Source organism: Salvelinus alpinus, chromosome 30 (genome assembly GCF_045679555.1).
Source record: "Salvelinus alpinus chromosome 30, SLU_Salpinus.1, whole genome shotgun sequence".
Lineage (NCBI taxonomy): Eukaryota > Metazoa > Chordata > Actinopteri > Salmoniformes > Salmonidae > Salvelinus > Salvelinus alpinus.
Genome location: NC_092115.1, coordinates 27,818,232 through 27,843,228, shown reverse-complemented (window position 1 = coordinate 27,843,228; position 24,997 = coordinate 27,818,232). Strand labels below are relative to the sequence as shown.

General features: G+C 41.8%; 1 protein-coding gene across 3 annotated transcripts; it reads right to left on the bottom strand.

Annotated features, from left to right (window-relative positions):
• Positions 1–10,243: 10,243 nt before the first annotated feature.
• On the bottom strand, positions 10,244–24,607 carry LOC139559955 (serine/threonine-protein kinase 17A-like). 3 transcript variants are annotated; one of them, XM_071376438.1, is made up of 7 exons: positions 24,026–24,607; positions 14,423–14,635; positions 12,228–12,372; positions 11,907–12,033; positions 11,736–11,784; positions 11,453–11,623; positions 10,244–11,250 (listed from the first exon to the last, which is right to left on the bottom strand). In XM_071376438.1, the coding sequence occupies exons 1-7, from the start codon at positions 24,193–24,195 to the stop codon at positions 10,932–10,934; spliced, it is 1,194 nt and encodes a 397-aa protein (XP_071232539.1). In that variant the 5' UTR covers positions 24,196–24,607; the 3' UTR covers positions 10,244–10,931. The 3 variants fall into 3 exon arrangements, with proteins under 3 accessions (XP_071232539.1, XP_071232538.1, XP_071232541.1); XM_071376437.1 differs by having other exon boundaries at positions 11,453–11,626; positions 24,026–24,594; XM_071376440.1 differs by having other exon boundaries at positions 11,453–11,626; positions 12,306–12,372; positions 24,026–24,590.
• Between the last annotated feature and the right edge of the window lie 390 nt (positions 24,608–24,997).

Genomic DNA, 24,997 nt, shown 5'->3' with positions numbered 1-24,997 from the left:
GGAAACCAGGACAACATGAGAGAATATTTTTTAAGTACTGAACAGCTTTGTGACATCAAATGGACTTTGGTGGTCAAAATGTGTTGGTATCTGTACTGATGGCGCAAAAGCTATGACAAGGAGACATAGTGGAGTGGTAACTCGTGTGCAAGCAGTTGCTCCCGACGCCACTTGGGTACACTGCAGCATCCACTGAGAGGCTCTTGCTGCCAAGGGAATGCCTGACAGCTTGAAAGACGTTTGCAGTGAAAATGGTTAACTTTGTTAAAGCAAGGCCCCTGAACTCTCTTGTATTTCCTGCATTATGCAATGATATGGGCAGCGACCATGTAACGCTTTTACAACATACAGAAGTGCGCTGGTTATCAAGGGGCAAAGTATTGACAAATTTTTTTGAATTGAGAGACAAGCTTAAAGTTTCTTTACTGACCAATATTTTCACTTGTCTGACCGCTTGCATGATAGGCCAGTCGTGTGAGAAACTCCCCATCTGAGTGATGTTTTTTCTCACCTGAATGATCTGAATCTAGGATTACAGGGACTCTCCGCAACTATATTCAATGTGCGGGACAAAATTGAGGCTATGATTAAGAAGTTGGAGCTCTTTTCTGTCTGCATTAACAAGGACAACACACAGGTCTTTCCATCATTGTATGATTTTTTTGTATGCAAATTAACTAAAGCTTACGGACAATGTCAAATGTAATATGGCGAAGCACCTGAGTGAGCTGGGTGCGCAATTACGCAGGTACTTTCCCGAAACGGATGACACAAACAACTGGATTCGTTTTCTCTTTCATGCCCTGCCTCCAGTCCACTTACCGATATCTGAACAAGAGAGTCTAATTGAAATTGCAACAAGCATTTCTGTGAAACTTTAATTTAATCAGAAGCCACTACCAGATTTCTGGATAGGGCTGCGCTCAGAGTTTCTTGCCTTGGCAAATCGCACTGTTAAGACTAGAGATGCACGATATATCGGCGAACATATCGGAATCTGCCGATATTAGCTAAAAATGCCAACATTGGTTTCGGCCCGATGTCTAGTTTAATGCCGATGTGAAAAACCGATGTCAAAGCTAACATGCATACCGATATAACGTAGGTAGGTACATGACGTAATGACGTGATGTTACGAAGTGCGCTATTGTTCAGATGTTGCCCTACCGGAGTTACACAGTAGTAGCGTCACTGCTATTTGCTTCATGACATACTATGGAATGCCGTTTGGGTCTTTGCGTGTCAAAAAAAGATGCACGTCAAATAACATTATTTGACAGTAACACTGTGACGCGTTAAATAAGCTTTTAATTTGACACATCAAATAACACAGTTCTATTATAGAATGTTGTGTGTTCTGAATTTGCATGTGCAAGCCAAGTGGCACCACTACTATCAGTAGCACTGTCAAAGCTGTACAAAAAAGTCTGCAAACACCAGCCATGAACCATGTGTTTACAATACCGCGTTGGTAATAAAGCATTATTTGATCGACCGCAACTTCTGGGGTACCTAGCTAGGACCATTACAACCAGCCTGAAAACAATGACCAGTAGAAACTGCAGTCATTTTCACTATTCTTAGCAATGATTTAGGAATCCTTGTAAGTATTAGCCAGTTAGGATCTTGTTGTTCGCCTATTGAAGTTGAACTTCAGTTCATGAAAATAGATAGCTAGCCAGCTACTTAACCCTGTGCCCAAAGCTAACGTTATAAGCAGCCAGCTAGCTTCATCTGGCTAGTGAGACTCGACCTGACTGGGTTATGTGTCGTGAAGCTAGCCACAAGAAGGATTAGGCACAATAGTGGAATTTGCGGTTTGCCTTCAAAATAAAAGTACAGCTTTGAAAGTGATGCAGAAGGTTACAATTGGTGGAATCATGCCATATTTAGACTAGATAATGTTAAACAAGGTTGGAATGTGAAGCAATGAAATGGAGTATCAGTCTACTCAGTGACACCCACAGAACACAACTGTGAAGAGTTTACACAAATATTAGAGTTATAGCTCTTATCGCGGGACTGTGACTGTGTGAAATCACCTCCCCAGTCAGCCTATTGTGTGTATTGACATTCATATTGCACTGTACAGCTTTACCTAAGGATTGGGGATCAATGAAATGGGGTATCAGTCTAGTCAATACCCAATATATTTTTTCCCAATGTTCTCCTCTGAGTTATCAGACTCCAAAACATCCACGCAGTATTGTTTTTCCTCTGGAATAGTGTTCAATACACATAGGTTGACAATAAATGTGGCTCAATTCACAGTTGTTTCAGAGTCCCGCAATAAGAGCTACAATGCTAATGTTTTCTGGGTGTCACTGAGTAGACTCATACCCCATGTTATTGATCCACAATCCATAGGTAAGGCTGTACAGTGACATAAGTTTGCCCACAATGCAATTCTAAAGTATAATACATCCAGTGTGATTTCAACAGATTTTTGTCAAATTAACAAATTGTCTTTTGTTGAATTTATATAACATTCCAACCTCGTTTAGCATGATCTATTCAAATATACTATTTGTATTCATTTGCATCACTGTCAATGACATACCGCTATTTTGAAGGCTAACCGCAAAGTCCACTTGTGGCTAATCCTTATTGTGGCTAGCTTCACATAGATGGGTCCGGCCACACTTAAAAGAACTGTCTTATAAATAAGGGTTATTTTAGATGATGACACCTAGCTATATAGTTAGCTAGCTAACGATAGCTACTGAAACAGATTATGTTGTTATGCTATGTTTTTGGGGAAGAACATTGTTTGCATCCATGAGCTAGATAGCTAGCTTTTTTTTTATGACCAACACTGTGTGCGCGAGACAACTTTTACCAGCATCATAGCATACGTATGGACGAATCGTTGTGACATATGAAATACGGGTGATCGTGTAATCAATGTTTAATAACTACGTAAAAAATGTATTAAGGCGTTGAATTAGTATGCGACGTGCAGTCATATTCAGGTCCTGATTGTGGTCAACAAGCTTATTTGACACATCAAATAGTGTTATTTGACATATATATTTTTTGACATGCAAAGACCCAAATGGCGTTCCATAGAAATCCTGGTTGAGAATGAAATGAACAACAAAACAGCACAGCAAGTAAGTGAAAGAAATATGTTTTGATTATGTTTTACTGGTAATGGGGACATATGTAAATGCCAACAAAATAACTTTTTGGTCAGTGTGTGTGTGTGTTTGCAACCTTTATTTAACTAGGCAAGTCAGTTAAGAACAAATTCTTATTTACAATGTCAGCCTACCCCGGCCAAACCCGGATAGCGCCCTATGGGACTCCAATCACGTCCGGATGTGACACAGCCTGGATTCGAACCAGGGACTGTAGTGATGCCTCTTGCACTGAGATGCAGTGCCTTAAACCGCTGTGTCCATGTGTGTTAACTATTTAACTAGAATGCTTAAAAGGATGCAAACATTTTAAATATTGGTTATCGGTATCGGGTTTTTTGGCAAGGAAAATATCGGATATTGGTATTGGCCAAAAATGTAATATCGGTACATCACTAGTTAAGACACTGATTCCCTTTGCAACCACGTACCTATGTGAGAGTGGATTCTCGGCCCTCACTAGCATGAAAACTAAATACCGGCACAGACTGTGTGTGGAAAATGATTTAAGACTGAGACTCTCTCCAATAAAACCCAACATTGCAGACTTATGTGCATCCTTTCAAGCACACCCTTCTCATTAACCTGTGGGGAGTTATTCACCATTTTTGATGAACAAATAAAGTTTTATATGTAAGATGGCTAAATAAAGAGCAAAAGTATTGGTTAGTATTATCTTATTACTTATCTCTTTGTCACTTCCCACAAGCCGGGTTGTGACAAAAACTCACATTCATTCTTATGTTTAATAAATGTATCGTATAGTGTGTGTGGCAGGCTTACAATGATTGAAAGTGCACTGACCCTGTTGCTAGAGCGGGTACGCAGCTGGAGGTTGAATGTTTGAAGGGGTACGGGACTATAAAAAGTTTAGGAACCACTGCTCTAAAGGAACATGAAATACACGATCCAGCAGCGGTGGCTGCTGCTCAAGCCGAACTCGGTGCCTGTCTTTCCAGCGGTCGTTGTGAAAATCAGTCAGTTGGTTAACAGTCGAGGCCAGCTGGAGAAAATACCAAAATGTTCAAAATTGGTAATTGTAGCTATTGTATTTGTAGTAGTGTAGTTCGTCGCAGTCGCTAATTACTTTGTGACATTGCACCTAGCTTCATTTCTGGACTGGTCATGGTTGTTGTCAAAGTTTGTCCATTATTAACGTCAGCTAACATTAATGTTAGCTAGCTATCTTAGCTAGCCACCTGTGCTCTAACAGTTAGCTAAGTCAATACGGTTAGGGTCTAGCCTATGTGATATTAGTTAGCGAATTGAGCTAGCTAGTGTTTTTGTTTGTATAACATCGGTAGTCTAGCTATGACTAGGCAAGAAAGCACCCGGTTAACACAGCTAGCTAACATTATCTAGCTAGCTATGTCCAGTGTCACTGGCAGTGAGTCACAAAGGACTCGCGTGAGCCTAATGCCCCGTGTACACTAGCAGGCCACAAATGTGCATGTGTCAGCATATGGTCTCACAAGGGGTCTGAGGATCTCATCTCTTGTACCTAATGGCAGTCAGGCTACCTCTGGCGAGCACATGGAGGGCTGTGCGGCCCCACAAAGAAATGCCACCCCACACCATGACTGACCCACCGCCAAACCGGTCATGCTGGAGGATGTTGCAGGCAGCAGAACGTTCTCCACGGCGTCTCCAGACTCTGTCACGTCTGTCACGTGCTCAGTGTGAACCTGCTTTCATCTGTGAAGAGCACAGGGCGCCAGTGGCGAATTTGCCAATCTTGGTGTTCTCTGGCAAATGCCAAACGTACTGCACGGTGTTGGGCTGTAAGCACAACCCCCACCTGTGGACGTCGGGCCCTCATACCACCCTCATGGAGTCTGTTTCTGACCGTTTGAGCAGACACATGCACATTTGTGGCCTGCTGGAGGTCATTTTGCAGGGCTCTGGCAGTGCTCCTCCTTGCACAAAGGCGGAGGTAGCGGTCCTGCTGCTGGGTTGTTGCCCTCCTACGGCCTCCTCCACGTCTCCTGATGTACTGGCCTGTCTCCTGGTAGCGCCTCCATGCTCTGGACACTACGCTGACAGACACAGCAAACCTTCTTGCCACAGCTCGCATTGATGTGCCATCCTGGATGAGCTGCACTACCTGAGCCACTTGTGTGGGTTGTAGACTCCGTCTCATGCTACCACTAGAGTGAAAGCACCGCCAGCATTCAAAAGTGACCAAAACATCAGCCAGGAAGCATAGGAACTGAGAAGTGGTCTGTGGTCACCACCTGCAGAACCACTCCTTTATTGGGGGTGTCTTGCTAATTGCCTATAATTTCCACCTTTTGTCTATTCCATTTGCACAACAGCATGTGAAATTTATTGTCAATCAGTGTTGCTTCCTGACTTGGAGTTACATTGTGTTGTTTAAGTGTTCCCTCTTTTTTTTTTTTGCAGTGTATATAGTGAAAACAATAGCGGTCCTAAAACGAAGCCTTGAGGAACACCGACATTTATCAGACAAACTGATATCTTTCGGACAGATAAGATCTAAACCAGGCCAGAACTTGTCTGTGTAGACCAATTTGGGTTTCCAATCTCTCCAAAAGAATGTGGTGATCGATGGTATCAAAAGCAGCACTAAGGTGTAGGAGCACGAGGACAGATGCAGAGCCTCGGTCTGACACCATTAAAAGGTAATTTACCACCTTCACAAGTGCAGTCTCAGTGCTATGATGGGGTCTAAACCCAGACTGAAGCATTTCGTATACATTGTTTGTCTTCAGAAAGGCAGTGAGTTGATGCGCAACAGCCTTTTCATTTTTTTTGAGAGGCCGATATTCGATACAGGCCGATAGTTTTTTATATTTTCTGGGTCAAGGTTTGGCTTTTTCAAGAGAGGCTTTATTACTGCCACATTCGGTGGATAGTGGGCCGTTTATTATGTTCAACATAGGAGGGCCAAGCATAGGAAGCAGCTCTTTCAGTAGTTTAGTTGGAATAGGGTCCAGTATGCAGCTTGAAGGTTTAGAGGCCATGACTATTTTCATCAATGTGTCAAGAGATATAGTATTAAAAAACCTGAGTGTCTCCCTTGATCCTAGGTCCTGGCAGTGTTGTGCAGACTCAGGACAACTGAGCTTTGGAGAAATACGCAGATTTAAAGAGGAGTCTGTAATTTGCTTTCTAATGATCATGATCTTTTCGTCAAAGAAGTTCATGAGTTTATCACTGCTGAAGTGAAAGCCATCCTCTCTTGGGGAATGCTGCTTTTTAGTTAGCTTTGCGACCATATCAAAAATACATTTAGGATTGTTCGTATTTTCCTCAATTAAGTTGGAAAAATAGGATGATCGAGCAGCAGTGAGGGCTCTTCGATACACCTGTATTTGTATCGAAGAACTCTTTGGCCTGCCGGCCAAACCCTCTCCTAACCCGGACAACGCTGGGCCAATTGTGCGCCGCCCCATGTGTCTCCCGGTCATGGCCGGCTGCGACAGAGCCTGGAAGGCATGCATCAAGGACCCCACACACTCCAGCCACGAGCTGTTCTCTCACTAACCTTCGGGAAGATCAGAGCATGAGGTCCAACAGGCTCAGAGACAGTTTCTATCTACAGCAGGGATGGGCAACTTTGATGAGGGTGGGGCCAAAAAAAATCTCAGCTCATCATGAGGGGCCGTAGTTGCTTGCGAGTCTTGGTACCCACAGCCCCCCTAATTTCCTGCAATTCTACACACAAGAAAAAGTATGTGAACCCTTTGTAAATACCTGGATTTCTGCATAAATTTGATCTGATATTCATCTAGGTCATAACAATAGACACACAGTCTGCTTAAACAAATAACTTTTTCTGACAGTCAGGTGGAATTTTGAACCATTCCTCTTTACAAAACTGTTTCAGTTCAGCAATATTTTTGGGATGTCTGGTGTGAACTGCTCTATTGAGGTCATGCCACAGCATCTCAATCGGGTTGAGATCAGGACTATCTGGGCCATTCCAGAAGGCGTATTTTCTTCTGTTGAAGCCATTCTGTTGTTGATTTACTTCTGTGTTTTGGGTTGTTGTCCTGTTGCATCACCCAACTTCAGTTGAGCTTCAATTGGCAGACAGATAGCCTTACATTCTCCTGCAAAATGTCTTGATAATCATGGGAATTCATTTTTCTGTCGATGATACAGTAGCAAGCTGTCCAGGCCCTGAGGCAGCAAAGCAGCCCCAAACCATGATGCTCCCTCCACCATACTTTACAGTTGGGATGAGGTTTTGATGTTGGTGTGCTATGCCTTTTTTTCTCCACACAGTGATGTGTGTTCCTTCCAAACAACTGTAGTTTCATCTGTCCACAGAATATTTTGCCAGTAGCGCTGTGGAACATCCAGGTGCACTTTTGCAAACTTCAGACGTGCAGCAATGTTTTTTTTGGACAGCAGTGGCTTCTTCTTCCGTGGTATCCTCCCATGAACACCATTCTTGTTTAGTGTTTTACGTATTGTAGGCTCGTCAACAGAGATGTTAGCATGTTCCAGAGATTTCTGTAAGTCTTCAGCTGACACTCTAGGATTCTTCTTAACCTCTTTGAGCATTCTGCGCTGTGCTCTTGCAGTCATCTTTGCAGGACGGCCACTCCTAGGGAGAGTAGCAAGAGTGCTGAACTTTTCCTTCATTTATAGACAATTTGTCTTACCGCGGACTGATGAACAACAAGGCTTTTAGATAAACTTTTGTAACCGTTTTCAGTCAACAATTCTTAATCTTAGGTCTTCTGAGATCTCTTTTGTTCGAGGCATGGTTCATCTCAGGCAATGCTTCTTGTGAATAGCAAACTAAAATTTTGTGAGGCAAGGCAGCTCTAACCAACATCTCCAATTTCGTCTCATTGATTGAGCTCTAGGTAAGTTGACTCCAATTAGCTTTTGGAGAAGTCATTAGCTAGGGGTTCACATACTTTTTCCAACCTACACTGTGAATGTTTAAATTATGTATTCAATATAGACAATTTGTGTGTTATTAGTTGAAGCACACGGTTTGTCTATTGTTGTGACTTAGATGAAGATCAGATAACATTTGAGGACCAATTTGTGAAGAAATCCAGGTAATTCCAAAGGGTTCACATACTTTTTCTTGCCACTGTACATAAGAGAAACTGCTGATGCACAACCAAATTTCACCTTGTGTATTCTACTATTCTAACTCGCAACAGTAAATTGAGACTCCATCCCTGATCTACAGCCATCCAACTGCTGAACACTTGAACTGGACTGACCACCTCCGCACCTTAGCACACATCATAACTGCTGCTACCAGACTTATTATACTGCTCAATTTAAACACTTGCCCCCCCATCCCCAATACACATGTAAATATTGTACTATAAATTGTGCCTTCCTGTATTATACTTATGCAAAAGAAATACTGTATTATTCTATTTCCATTGACTTCACGTTCGTATTATTATTTTTGTACTATTTCTTATTGTTGAAAAGGAACCTGCAGGTAAGCCTTTAGTTGGACGATGTATACCATGTGTATCCTGTACATATGACTAATAAAACTAGAAAGTGAAACTAGTTCATCCAAATTAAAGTGACATGTTGGTTTTCTAAGCAGTCTATGGACAAGGTATGACAGCAATCAATTTCAATATTTTGAAACTATAAATGATTTGTACATGAAATGCTAATAGGCACCATTGACTTGCATTGGATTTGTGCCAAACAAAAAAGTTTGTGTTTTAAAACAGTGTATAGGTAAACAAAACCAAAGCATAGATTGCTGTCAATAAACATCTTACAGGAAACCAACATGTAATGTGTGAAATATCCCTTTAACAAAGTATATGATAAAGATGACAAACATTAACAGAAGCAAAATAAATAATTATTTCATGACTTGATTCAAATTATCTGAATGTGGTCTCCTTTTGATGCACACGTCCTGATGAAATGTGGGATGATTCAGTTCAAAGAATTGGGGTCTGACCTTTTTTGGCAAAAATACAAAGTTTTTATGGAAAGCAACTAATCCAAGCAAATTTGTCAATTTGAGATTTCAAATAGATTAGAACATCTTTCTAACATTGTTTATCTGTCATTGAACAGTCTACTCCCCAGGGTCTTCTTGTCACTGGTACAGAGTGTGCTACTCTGAGCAACAATCATTAGGGTCTCACCAAGCAAACTCCAGCAGATGGCCATCTACACCACCTTGTTGACTGGTGTTGGCTGCTGGACGATGCATTACCTTCTGCAAGTTAAGTATCACTTAGGTCTTGTCATGTTTATCTTCATATCATGACCTTAGAAAGAGGCATAACATGGATCATAATAAATGTGTTAAATCAAGACAAGATGTTCTCACCTTAGACTTCAAAGGAATAACCCAATACTCATACATTGTATTTCTGCCTGCACTCGTTTTATTTTCTAGAGATCTTCTCCAGGTCAGACTACCACCGTTTATCCTGGAGCAGCTGGAAGCCAACCAGACAGCCATGGACATTCTGGGAGCACCACCCCCGAAGGTCCACAACATCCACCTGTCTGACCGGCACAACTATGTGGAACTTTACTGCTCTCTGGGGGTCATTCCTCCTACATGGGAGCCAACTAGCAGCATCGCCGTTATCCATCACTGTTTGCTATAGATATTCATGCTGCAGATCAAAATTCTAGTGGCTACCTCTACACATCCTCTGTTAGACCCCAAACACTTAGGCAGGTATACGTCAATATTATTCTATAGAAAGACAGAGGAAATTGATTGATACATAGAATGAAAGTCCACACTGACCTTCAAAGTACATGAAGGTCGTTTGACCCAATACAATTTAATGCATACAGTACCTTTGTCTTCTCCCTGGCAGCGCTAGGCGGAATTTAACAGGCAGTGCTGTAGAGGGTCAGCGCAGACCACACCACTGTCAGATAAGACAGGACTTGACACAGCCAAACTGGTCTTCCTGATCTGCTCACCAGAACTAGTGCGATGAAGGTATAACTGCTGCACTCGTCCGTCTCATGTCAGTCGCAGACTTGTAGCCATAGTTAAACATATATTTTTTTAAAGCACTTTGACATGCATTCTTTCAGGACCTTGTTTTGACAAAGGGCATACACAAGATGCCTCCTGGTTTAAAATCACCACAGAAATATAATTGCTTTGACCAATGTTTATTGATGCTTTGTACATCCTTAAGACATTTACATACATTGTACAAGGAAATAAGTGCCATTTATGCATTACATGTCATGCATATTCATTATAAACAGTGCTGTCCTGAGCAAAATGTACATGCCTTAGGAGAGTGAAGGTACTGTAAAGAGCAAATTAACAATGTAATTGCTTAGTACAAAGCCATCATATCTTTATAGCCGGCACTTTGAAAAAAAATAATAATAATTTAGTCAATGGTTCCAGTTGTACTATACAGAATCTGTGCGACCAGAAAATGTCTCCCGTAGTGTTCTATTGCACTATGATGTATGATTGATTAATTAGGACATTACTATTTATTCACAGTGAAAATGAAATATGTAAGACATGGAAATAATCAGTGATATAGATTAAATGATGAACAATTGTACTCATGAAAGCTGAACATACTGCATGAATATTAGGAAAAGAATGGTAAACAAGCAGAACATGAACGACATTGACCGAATGGCACCAAACAAAACATCAGTAGTTCATTACAATTGTATTAAAATTAATAAAAATGTGATGCAGACAGAGACAAAGTTTGGCTTGTGAGTGGAGACGGTGTGGTGTGTGGTAAACAATTTACAATCAATCAGTAAAGATCCCATTAACAGTTGGTTAGTGCTTATAGGCCTACCCTTCTATCAGAAGATGGTCTTCTGTAGGGAGCAGAGTGGCTCCTCGAACGTGAACCGCTTGGAGACGGCCTTCGCATCCGGAAACAGAGTCTCTGGGTTTGGCACCGTTGGCCGGCACGGACCTATGGTGTAGGCTGCTACTACCATCAGCTCCTCTACCACAGGACCTTCCTCCTCTGAGGATGATGAGGAATATGAGGAAGGGGGGGCAGGCTTGGCGTGTTCCTGTTGGCAGATCTCACTGGTGATATTCTCTTCCGTCTTCTTCTGGGCTTGCTCCTGGAGCCAATGATGCCTCAGGCACTCTTCAGCAGTGGCACGAGACCTTTATACAGGATAGAGAGGGATGGATCAGTATCCCACGTTGTTTTCTGTTACATTTTCAATAAAATCAAGAGTATGAAATTCACTGTTATGCTTTTAACAAGGTCTTCAATTGAGGTGGAACATCTACCTAGGAACTACCAAAATCGCTAAAACGAATAATTTGTGAATAATAACAATATTGGTTTGGGATGAAATCTCACTTGGGCTCTTTGATGAGGAGTGACTGGATGAAGTGGATGGCTGAGAGGTCCTGGAGTTCATTCTCTGTGTAGTCAATGTTGATCTGGGAGATGTTGAGGAAAGTCTCCTGCTTGTCTTCTCCAAGAAATGGTGAAGTCCCCGTCAACATCATGTAGGCCAACACCCCTATGCTCCTTGGTTCGCAAGACATAGCATACTAAATTATCTGTTGCCACTGAAAGAAATGGAACCTCCGTCATCGCTAAGTCACAAACATATAGGTTGAGATTTTACTCATCTTACCACATGTCAGTTGCTGTGCTGATTGGTTCATAATTTAGAATCTCTGGGGCTGCAAACAAGATAAACAGTGAATATTTTTGCTTAAGTAAGACGTGTGATCATCCAAGTTGTTTTTGAGTCAATGTATTTGTAAGTTCAATAAAAATACAATCAAAAGGGGTTTTCACTCACCGACATACTCTGGTGTGCCCATGATCTCCCTGAACTCCTGGTTCTGACACAGCCTTCTGGAAAGGCCAAAGTCCACTATCTTTATATCCCCCAGAGGACAGGCACTGGTCAGCAGGATATTCTGAGGCTGAGAGGGACAAGACCATTCAATGGTACAGTGGATGAGGACCATTGAATCGTTCAGCGTTTCCTCTGTTCATTCTGTCATGATGTTATGGAAAACCGTTTAATCTGACCTTTCTTTCCAAAATGTTTAAACATAATGCTAAATGGAGGACAAAAATCAGTCAGATGTCACAAATACAGCCTCATACTATGCACCTTGAGGTCCAGGTGAACAATGTTGTTCCTGTGTAGGAAGGCCACACCCTCCAGGATCTGTCTCATTAACCATTTTACCTCCTCCTGGGTGAAGGCCTCGTCTCTCTCGGCAACACAATGGTTAAAGATCTCCCCTCCCGCCACACTATGGACACAGACACACAGCCGAGTGAGAGTGGTTTATTGGAATGATGGAAAATGTCCCTGAGGACACTAGTGGAAAGGACGAACAGGATACTAACAGTCTCTCTACATAATCAACACCTATTCGGCGATCCATAATTCAAACTGAAGAATAGAGTTCATTCAACAATATGGTCTAAGTAAAATAAAACACTCAAAACAGTGTTTCCGAAATTAATGAGGAACAAATTTCAAATTTAGACAAAACAGTGTCCTTAGTTGTCCTCTTTGCCCCGGTTTATAGACAATATGCCATGTGAGAGGATGACCAGTATTTGGTCTCCAACTCCAGTGAGACAAACAGAGCTCAGCCAGTGACCGGATTTTCACTCTGGTATCCCAGTTCAAAGCGGTTGAATTTCTCATTTGTTTACTAGTTCCAAGGACAGAAAAAGAGCCTCAACGGAATTAAAATTGAGGGTGGCGTATGAGTAGTGAGGTAGGTGTGTGTGTGTGTGTGTGTGTGTGTGTGTGTGTGTGTGTGTGTGTGTGTGTGTGTGTGTACACGCGTATGTAGGCGTATAGAGGTCAGTGCATGCACACAAGCGTGACTGTGTACTGCGGTTGATGCGTGTTCGCAGAGAGGTGTGTGTTTTTCCTCTGGTCCAGGCAGCCAAGGTGATTAATTCCCTATTGCACAGCAGCCACCCTCCAGCTCCTCATGTGTCATCTGACAGAACTAAAGAGATCCCACTCCGCTCTGGGTCGCTCCCTCCCTCTGCAGCCCCTTGGTGCCTGAATAGAGCTCCGCTATCCCAACCTGCCCACTTCCTCATTTATCTGACTGCTATGCCCCCAGAATATCTACAAAAACAACCAAGTGTCATTTGCAAATGACACCTCTAGCCCCATTCAGATCATAGATAATTATCAATACCAAACAAAAACAGCAGTTCCGCTCCATTTCCTACCAAAGTGGAAAATGCCCCATTATTTATTGTAATGTAGAAGTCTCTGACCAAGCCAAATAGTATGAGATCTCAACTCACAATTACCCTTTCTCAGAGCATTTCTGTTTTTCTCATACTGACAGACCACTCAATAGGGCAGAGAGCCAAGCTTTCACTCACTGGGCACCTTCAAAAGAGAAGATTAAAACATGAATACAACACAAACAAAATGTAATCTGGTCAGAACTATAAATATCTCAGAGTGAGTACTGCCATTGACCTACTCAGTTGACAATCATCTGAAGCACAGAAAACACATACAGCAGCCCCAAAACAACTCACAGTACACTCATCCTGATATTTATCCTATTTAGCCACAATTCCATGTCTGATGGTATTCAATTCTCATGAGTATTTCAAATATCTCCCCTTAGATTTGTGCATTCATTGATTTGACTGGTCATGAATTAGTCATTGGAGTGCCACCATGGGCCAGTGAACAGATACGGCATCATTGAACGTGCACTTTCTATTCGATAGGGAAGTTCAAGGCAAAGTTCCCTGTTAATATGGAGATTTTTTTTTTAAAGTTACAAAACAATAACCCATCAAACTATTCAATGTCTGGAATGCCTTCAACACAATGTTGTCATAAGTCTAATATAAAAAACTAGTCACTCTAGTGCAAAGTTAGTAGATGAGCAGCTGGTCCCAATGGTAGTAAGGAGCAGCAGGGTTCTGACATCCCTCTAGCCTGCTCTACTTTAGTCAGCGAAGCGTGACAGACGCTACAGCAGGGGTTAGTGTTAGCTGGATTACCCTACTACTCAGGCAGAGGGAGACCGGTGGTCTTTCCAACTCACTGCACAGTTTTTCCAACTGACTCGCCGATTCCCTGCAGTGGGGATTGTGGTATTCATCGTTAGAAATGCGAGTGACGACTTTCTGCAAGCTGCTCTTCTTAGCAGAGTAAAGCTGGAGGAGATCGGACCTAGAGCTTGACGTCGCTAGTGAGCTTGAAGATGTCATGCCGGCAGGTGCGCACACAGACAACGTTAACAGTGAATAGGTGTTCATGTAGGTGTACACACATAAACAACAGCTGTTTGTAGTAATACTTACTACTCGAGCACCAGGACCATCTCTGTCAGGGTCTCGTAGACTTGGTGCAGGTTGATCATTCTGTGGCTAGTGTTGGTGAGCTCCAGCACAGCGATCTCATGGAGCACCTCCACTCTGCAGTCCTGACCCTTCCTTCTCTTCTTCAGGAACTTGGCTGCATACTCTGTCCCTGTGCTCTTCTCCATGCACCTCTTCACTATGGCAAACTTTCCCCTGGAGACAGATGGGGAACTTCATGTTAAAAATATTGAAGTACAGGCCTTAATGATGATCAAACTTACCCCTACGATATAAGGATTAAAAAACAGGACTACAGTGTGACTAAATAGTAATGAATAAGTTTGAGAAAGCCAACTACAGTGATACGATATTGATTATTGATGGTGATTACGTATCTTGTTGGATAATCAAGATAGTAATTTACATCACACTGCTTTGTCCTCCCTTTACTAGAATCCTTACACCTGAATGCAGGTAGCCGTAGAGTGAAAATAAATGATTGGGAAATGGGCAATAGGGTGAAACAGCCATCAATTGTTGTCTTGGTCACTGAATATGCCTTCTCCCTGCATTTCCATCTTCATTAAAATCATTAGTAAACAAAGATGACCTTCAAGCTTACCAACCATTGATTTTAAATGACCCACTTCAGTGCCCAGACAGAGAGCCATGCTGTGTTAATCAATGACCTCATACAGTATTATTGGCTGGCTAGCGGTCATGTTTTGGCTCTGGGCTTGATGTTCCATTGACTACCTCTACCCTCACATGCAGTGAGATTCAGCAAACTATGCCTTCAAACATAGACCTACACATTAGGGCTTCCGAGTGGCGCAGCGGTCTAACGCACTGTTCTAAGTGCTAGAAGCATCACAACAGACCCTGGTTCGATTCAAGGCTGTATCACAACCGGCCATGATTGGAAGTCCAATATCTCGGTGCACAATTGAACCAGCGTTGTCCGGGTTTAGCTGGGGTAGGCAGTCATTGTAAATAATAATTTGTTCTTAACCGACTTGCCTAGTTAAATATAACACGTCAAGGACTGTATCAGACAAGGAAGTCGCTATCAACCATGCCCAATACTATAACCTCAATACATAATAATATGGTAGCAGGTTCAGAGTAGTGCCATGCATGCCTCAATCCCTCAATCCAGTTATTCAAAGCGGAGTGTCTTTAGTCTTTAACCCAGGCTGACGTTGTTAACCCTGGCTGCTGCTGATAAACCCATTCATGTCTTTAGTAGGGAACAGGTGTCTCCATTTAATCTGGTTGTGCGTGTGTGTTTGGCGAGGGGGATTGCCAAAGTCAGGGGAGGCATAGCTTTGCCAATCTCAAAAGTTCCAGTGCAGTCAAAAACTTGATTTTCCTGTGAGGACACACAAAACCAGCTGTGTTTAATATGAGCAAGGCCTTATTTCTATGACAGCATATTGGATGACTGTCATTCATATTACATTCACCCAGCTCAATGTAACATTGATAGGTTTAGGCTACTACGTGATACACACATTTTTCCTATACCCATCATGAGGTTGGTACAACCTAGCCTATGAATGAAAGCTTACAACAAAGGTGCACAGGTAGAGAGAACATTTGAGTAATCAAGTTGACAGACATTGACACATTCAATATCACCTTGCACAGTCTTGCCTGCATCTAGATGATCTAGGGTGTAATCATTCGTCCAACAGTTGCAAACAAGAGTTTCTATTGGTCAAATTCAAGTATGTTTATCTCAGTTTCATTCCATTTCAGAAATGTTGTAACAGAATCTGCGGAATGAATACACACCTGATCACATTCAAACACAGTTCATAGCAGCCTTTGATCGCTCTCCTCTTTGCTACAGTGCACAACACATCAGCGGTCTAAAGCAAAACTTTCATATCATAACTGGTAACCGCTACACACAGCCTACATCATAGTCAACATAGCTACTAGAACTAATGCTTTAGGAAACCCAGTGGCAATAAATTAATAAAAGCTTACCTTGGCACACACACAGCTCTCTCATCTCCATTTTTGAAGAAATTAATCTGATCAACTATTGTCTGAGTCAACTACTCACCACATTGTATGCACTGCAGTGTTAGCTAGCTGTAGCATATGCTTCAGTACTAGCTTCATTCTCTAATCATTTGATTGAGTGGACAACGTCAGTTCATGCTGCAAGAGCTCTGATAGGTTGGAGGACGTCCTCCGGAAGTTGTCATAATTATTGTGTAAGTCTATGGAAGGTGGTGAGAACCACGAGCCTCGTAGGTTTTGTATTGAAGTCAGTCAATGTACCCAGAGGAGGACAGAAACTAGTTGTCCTCCGGCTACACCATGGTGTTATCCCAGAGAGTGCTGTTGAGGCTACTGTAGACCATTGCAAAAATGTGTTTTAATTTATTATTTGGTGAAGTGAATATATTTAGTATAAATGTAACTAATGTTTCACTATTAAAACATTTCTGAAAGTCACTGAGGGTCCTCCCCTGAGGAGCCTCCACTTACACACACAGCCTTTCAGAAAGTATTAACACCTTTTCACATATGTTACAGCCGGAATTAAAAATGGATTAGATTGTTGGTCATTGGCCTACACACACACACAATACCCCCTAATGTCAAATTGTAATTAAGTTCAGACATTTTCACAAATTAATAAAAAATGAAAAAGCTGAATGTCTTGAGTCAATAAGTATTCAACCCCTTTGTTATGGCAAGCCTAAATAAGTTGAGTAAAAATATCCTTAACAAGTCACATAATACGGTTCATGACCTCACTTGGTGTGCAATAGTGTTTAACATGATTTATGAATGACCACCTCATCTCGGTACCCCACACATACAGATAATTGTAAGGTCCCTCAGTCAAGCAGTACATTTCAAACACAGGGAGGTTTTCCAATGCCTCGCATATTGGAAAAAACAGAAAAACAAAAGCTGACATTGGGTGAAGTTATTCAATTACACTTTGGATGGTGTATCAATACACCCAAAGAGAGAGGCATCCTTAACTCAGTTGCCAGAGAAGGAGGAAACTACTCAGAGATTTCACCACGAGAACAATGGTGACTTTACAACAGTTGCAGATTTTAATGGCTGTGATAGGAGCAAACTGAGGATCAATAACATTGTACACTAGGGCCTAATGAACTGTAACTCAGTAAAATCTTTGAAATTGTTGGCATGTTATGTTTATTTTTGTTTAATCTTTGGATTTCAAATGAAAGAGAATAGAGATAGGCATATGTTGGTCACGGATACCTTAAAAAAGGTATGGTCATGGATCAGAAAACCAGTCAGTATTTGGTGTGACCACCATTTGCCTCATGTAGTGTGACATCTCCTTCACATAAAGTTGATCAGGCTGTTGATTGAGGACTGTGGACCCACTCCTTTCAAGACACAACAATGGGCCTCAGGATCTCGTCACAGTATCTTTGCATTCAAATTGCCATCGATAAAATGCAATTGTGTTCGTTGTCTGTAGCTTAGGCCTGCCCATACCACAACCACACTGCCACCATGGGGCACTTTGTTCAGAAAACCACCCACACGATGCCATACACACTGTCTGCCATCTGCCCGGTACAGTTGAAACTGGGATTCATCCGTGAAGAACACAGTTCTCCAGCGTGCCAGTGGCCATTGAAGTTTGCCCACTTTAGTCGGTTACGAGACTGGTGAGGGCGATGAGCACACAGATGAGCTTCCCTGAGACAGTTTGTGCAGAAATTCTTCGGTTGTGCAAACCCACAGTTTCATCAGCTGTCCTGGTGGCTGGTCTCAGATGATCCCGCAGGTAAAGAAGTCAGATGTGGAGATCCTGGGCTGGCGTGGTTACACGTGGTCTGCGGTTGCGAGGCCGGTTGGACGTACTGCCAAATTCTCTAAAAACAATGTTGGAGTCGGCTTATGGTAGAGAAATTAACATAAAATTCTCAGGCTACAGCTCTTGTGGACATTCCTGCAGTCAGCATGCCAACTGCACACTCCCTCAAAACTGTTTGCTCGATAGTCGCTGTATACGGGTTCGAGTCTCGGTCGGGGCTATCCCCCGAATTCGCTACAATATATTTCTATAGTTGGTTTCATGAACTCTCCCCTTTTATGGGCAGTTATTTACCAATTTTTAGCTACAAGTCCGTTGGAGAGGATCAGATTGAGCAGTGAGGTGTAGAATCAATGATCTACAAATAGTATTCCCTGCCAAAGGATAGGCTTTGTGCAATTAAGATTCGCAGAGCTACACATCCCCTAGCTTATGCAATCCCCCCACCTAACACATGCGCACAACCAGACATTGATTGATAGGCAGTGGTGTAAAGTACTTAAGTTGTACTTTAAAGTATTATTTATTTAAGTACGTTTTTGGGGTATCTGCACTTTACTATTTATATTTGACAACTTTTACTTCACTACATTCCTAAAGAAAAGAATGTACTTTTTACTCCATACATTTTCCCCTGACACCCAAAAGTACTTGTTACATTTTGAATGCTTAGCAGAACAGAAATGGTCCAATTCACACACTTATCAAGAGAACATCCCTGGTCATCCCTACTACCTCTGATCTGGGAGACTCACTAAACACAAATGCTTCGTTTGTAAAATATGTCTGAGTATTGGTGTGCCCCTGGCTATCTGTACATTTAAAAAACAAGAAAATTTTGCTGTCTGGTTTGCTTAATATAAGGAATTTGAAATGGAATCACATTTTTACTTTTGATACTTAAGTATATTCAAAACCAAATACTTTTACTCAAGTAGAATTTTACTGGGTGACTTTCACTTGAGTCATTTTCTATTAAGATATATTTACTTTTACTCAAGTAGGACAATTGGGTACTTTTTCCACCACTGTTAATTGGAGACTACTTGTCAATTAATAACATTTCCTAGGATTTTCTAACTGCAGCAAACCTAGCAGATCAAGCTGGAAATACCAGTAAAAGCAGTGCCTCAAAGAGTGACCCCAAACTCCTGGCCCTAGTCATAATGTCTGTTTGACTTGTAATTTATGAAAATGAAATTGCTGCTAGCTATTACCTAATAGACAACTTTGATCAAAATGATCACAGAAGAGCTCTAATTATAAAAGTCACCCGTGTGTTTGCCCAACATATCCAGGTAAAAAAGGAATAACCATGCAGCCTCAGGAGGTCTGGCTCCAACTACATTACCTACATCTCAGACAGTTTATCAGGGAAATGTGAGATAGACTTGTGTTCAATGAGAGAGATTAGTCAAAGTGGTGGTAGATCTATTTATATGTGTGCTATTTCTATGCTTCACATTTAAGTTTTGTTTGTGTCTTTTACTTTTGTACACCTTCAAATACACTACATGACCAAAAGTATGTGATCTGTTGCCACAAAGTTGGAAGCACAGAATCGTCTAGAATGTCATTGTAATGCTTAGTATTGCGCATGGTGATCTTTGGCTTGTGTGTGGCTGCTTGGCCATGGAAACCCATTTCATGAAGCTCCCGGCAAACAGTTATTGTGCTGACATTGCTTCCAGAGGTAGTTTGGAACTCTGTAGTGAGTGTTGCAACCGAGGACAGACGATTTTTTTACACGCTTCAGCACTCGGTGGTCCCGTTCTGTGAGCTTGTTTGGCCTACCACTTCGCGGCTGAGCCGGTTGTTACTCCTAGACCTTTCCACTTCACAATAACATCACTAACAGTTGACCAGGGCAGCTTTAGCAGGGCAGACATTTGTTGGAAAGGTGGCATCCTATGATGGTGCCACGTTAAAGTCACTCAGTAAGGCCATTCTACTGCCAATGTTTGGCTATGGAGATTGCATGGCTGTGTGCTCAATTGTATACACCTGTCAGCAACGGGTGTGGCTGAAATAGCCAAATCCACTAATTTGAATGGGTGTCCACATACTTTGGCTTGTGTGTAGCTGAAAATAATATATTTTTGGTTATGGAAAAGATGCCACAAAGGTTTAGATGATATAATGATTCTCCACACTACACTTACTTGTTTTGTCACAAACTGAAATTAGGCATACTATTAGAATTTTAGCAACCACGAAATGGCAGACCAATTTTCTGCATAGTGCACATAAGGGAATTCACTTACAGTAGTATTGGACTTGGCCAACTAGTTTACAACTGAACAAGTTACACATGGGTAGGGTTGCAAAGGGTCAGACATTTTCTGGAAATTATCCATGGGAAGTTAAGCCTGGGAATTTGGGGAATTTTGCTTAAATTCATCAAAAACGTTAGCTTTTAACAGTGAACCTTTTTTGGTGGGATACGCAAGGCAATTCTAGGTTTTGTGGCATATTTTGGTTAAACTATCCCCAATTCAATGGAATTGCAACACTCTGCATGCACAGTGCATTCTTCCATCACAGCCGATTCTCAAGATCTTACACTAATGAGATGCTATTAAGCCCACACTACTACACTGTCTGAGCCAAGAACTACATGCTTTCTGGTAAGTTTTGATTACAATACTGGGTGGGGTGAATATATGACATGTATGATTTTTTGTTAACTAGTACATATAGCCTACAGCAAAGTGTGTTTAAATCATTTAACTTGTTAATTTCTTCTAGTTAGTTTTTGCTACGATGTGGGGTTTAGCTTGCTTGAGCCTGCTAACTGAGTGTTAATTCACCCGTTTCCATACATGTTTCATTTAAAAAAAAATCTTACAAAGTAGTTGTTTAATGAAACTGCTTAACTATTTATCTGTACATGGAATTGTATGTGTAATTTTTCCATTTATTTTCTTCTAATCTTTACAGGAAAATGCCACGGGCACTATCTGATGTATGGAGACATTTCACTGCAACTAATGTAGAAGGAAAAGCTGTGAACATGTGCAAAATCATATGTGAAGAATGCAACAAAGATGCAGAGTCATCTGGCCAAGTGCATAAAGTTCCCTCAGCGCGCACAACAAACAAACAACCTCTGACATAAGTCCCTCTACTTCTATTCGAGGTGAAAATTATGATGAAAAGACATCTTATCAATAGCAACAGCTCATGGTCCTCCTGGAATCAGACATTGTTTTTTACTCAATAGAGGAACGTAGTCAGAGAAATGCTGATGAATGTCTTGCTCGAGCTGTGTATGCAACTGGTTCACCTCTGATGCTCACAGGCAATGTGTATTGGAAGAGATTACTGAATGTTCTTCGCCCAGCATACACCCCTCCAACCAGACATGCTTTATCTACTCATTTGCTGGATGCAGAGTTCCACAGAGTTCAAGTGAAGGTCAAGCAAATCATTGAGAAAGCAGACTGTATTGCAATCATCTCTGATGGGTGGTCGAATGTTCGTGGGCAAGGAATAATTAACTACATCTTCCCCCCTCAACCAGTATTCTACAAGAGCACAGACACAAGGGACAATAGACACACTGGTCTCTACATTGCAAATGTGCTAAAGGCAGTCATCAATGACCTTGGACCACATTAGGTATTTGCACTGGTGACAGACAATGCTGCAAACATGATGGCTGCTTGGTCTAAAGGGAAGAAGTCCTACCCTCACATTGGCTGTGCTGCTCATGCATTGAACTTGCTCCTCAAGGACATCATGCCACTGAAAACAATGGATACACTCTACAAGAGAGCCAAGGAAATGGTTAGGTATGTGAAGGCTCATCAAGTTATAGCAGCAATCTACCTCACCAAGCAAAGTGAGAAGAATAAGAGCACCACGTTGAAGCTGCCCAGCAACACCCATTGGGGTGGTGTTGTCATCATGTTTGACAGTCTCCTGGAGGGGAAGGAGTCTCTCCAAGAAATGGCCATATCACAGTCTGCCGATATGGAAAGCCCCATTAAGAGGATCCTCCTGGGTGATGTATTTTGGGAGAGTGGTAAGCAGCCTGAAACTCCTGAAACCTATCGCAGTAGCCATTGCACGGATTGAGGGTGACAATGCCATCATGTCTGATGTTCAGACTCTTCTTGCAGATGTAAGAGAAGAAATCAGTACTGCCCTGCCCACTTCAATGTTGCTCCAAGCAGAGGAAACTGCAGTTCTGAAATCAAAAAACGTGAAGATTTCTGCCTGAAGCCCATACACACCGCAGCGTACATGTGGGACCCCAACTATGCTGGCAAGAGCATCCTGTCTGATGCAGAGATCAACAAGGCCTATGGTGTCATCACTACTGTGTCTCACCACCTTGGCCTGGATGAGGGCAAGGTTCTTGGCAGTCTGGCAAAGTACACTTCCAAGCAAGGGCTTTGGGATGGAGATGCAAATTGGCAGTCGTGCCAACATATCTCATCGGCCACCTGGTGGAAGGGACTTTGTGGATCTGAGACTCTTTCCAATGTTGCCTCCATCATCCTCCAAATCCCACCAACATCAGCCGCCTCAGAGCGCAACTGGTCCTTGTCTGGGAACACACACACCAAAGCACACAACAGGCCGACCAATACAAGGGTTGAAAAATTGGTGGCCATCCGGGCAAATTTTAGGCTTTTTGAGCCTGACAATGAGCCATCCTCAACAAGGTTGGAAAGTGACAGCGAAGATGAGGCCTCAAAGTCTGATGTTCAAGATGTGGACATTGAGGAGGTCCAGGGAGAAGACATGGAAGCCTGAGAGGAAGACAACCAAAGCTTTAGTTTCTAGACTATCATTTTACAGATGTATGTTAAAAACGTTTTTGGGAGATGCGATGGATCATTGGGGATCATTCAATATTCCCTTTCTTTTGTTGTTCAGTGAAATCATCCCATGTGAAGAGTCAACTCATTTAATTAAAAGTTCAATTCGTAACTAGTTTTTTTATTTCTATTGTAAGGATTTAATCATTTGCAATTATGTATACTTATGATAATGTGAAATGTTTATATATCTGTCTCCATATGATATGATAAATATATCCAATGCAAAAAACATATATATTTAAAGTGGTATTAATATTAATTCCCATGGAAAGATTCCACCTCTGAATATTCCCCAAAACGTGCAACCCTACACATGGGCAAATATTGTGCTACTATACCTTGTCTCAGATATCCAGATAAAACAATGAACAAATGATAAATACATAACAGTACACCTATCTATGAGTGCCCATGGTTTTGGAATAGGTTAGATGAAAGGCTTTTGTCCATACTTTTGCATAGACAAATCTCCTGTGCCACTACTTACTATAACTTGCTTCAGTTCTCTTTATGTTTTGTATGTGAAAGGCTAGACTCACTTGCCAGTCTTGCACTCACAGCTGGGGAAAGGGACTGGTCATTGGGTATCTACTGTATCTTTAATACAAATATATTTGCCATCCTGACGGTCTTCTTTTGAAACCAGGGATTACAGATGAGAATTTGGTTTGCCATCTGGTGCAATGTCAAATGCATGTTAAAAACAACATGCACATCCTTGATAAATAAATGAAAACATATTCATACATCCAATGGATGGTGCCTGAGGTTACCACATTGAACATTGATTGAAAAGGACAACCAAGCACTATGATCTACAAAGTATCCCACGTTGGAACATGAGCATTTATACACCCAGGTAGAGAATAGCTTTTTTTTTGTTGGCCTACTATGTTTTTAAGGTCCAACCGGTTAACCTACTACCTACAATGTTCAACTCACCTGCCTAGTTCTTTGCCAGGTATAACGTTGTATAGTTCCTTAAATGACTCGGTCCTGATTGGGGTTTTGATGTTGTCCAGAAGAAGCGCAGTGGCTCCTCGGTTCGTCTCGGTCTGGCATATTGTGCAGCTTCTTGTGTCGGTGACCCGTGGACTGGGTGGTGGAATCATTATTGGTTCACTTGTTGAATATTCTTTCAGGAAAACACGCGCTGTTGAGAATGACACAAAATTACCTTTCTTTTGCGTATTGGAGAAGCTTCCAAGTACGGGGACTAGAATGTTTTATTCTTGTCAACCACTATGTGTCTAATGAGATTCTTGAACGTTATCCGCAGTTGTGATGCAGTCAGGCATAGACACTTGTTTGACTGGCTGCTCTGATAACGTTCTTCGCAAAAGTCAATTTAACTCAGTGACTGATATATCGCACCCATCAACTTAGATAGACACCGCATCATTGTATCTATTCTATTAAGGCGTCTGTGAGAGCATGGGCAGCGCTCTCCATTTTGAAGTAGTCCGTTTTCTTCTTCTTCTACTTCTATGATTTGGAAAACAAACTGAAAGGGTCCATACTGCCACCTGCAGGGTGCTGTTTAAACAGGTATAAAGCCACGGATGGCAATTTACTGCCACCTGCAGTTGGAATGTTTGCTCACAAGTATAATTAATTGGCTGATCCCTCCTGATGACCCGGATGGAATCATGTGATCCTTCCTCAAACCATAGGAAGTTCCACCCAATTGACTACTTGAAAATGGTGAAAGTGCTCAATGGTGCTTCCTGTGGTAAATCAAGCTTTTGGGCACTAGAGTTCTCTATCTATCGCTATGATTTCACCAGACCGCACTTCGGTAATGTTGAAGAGTTAAAGGGGCAATCCTTTTAAAAGCTTAATACTGTTTTGGTAATTTTTTAAGATATATATTCTTCAAGAATCAATAGGTATTCATTTATAAGTCCAACAATG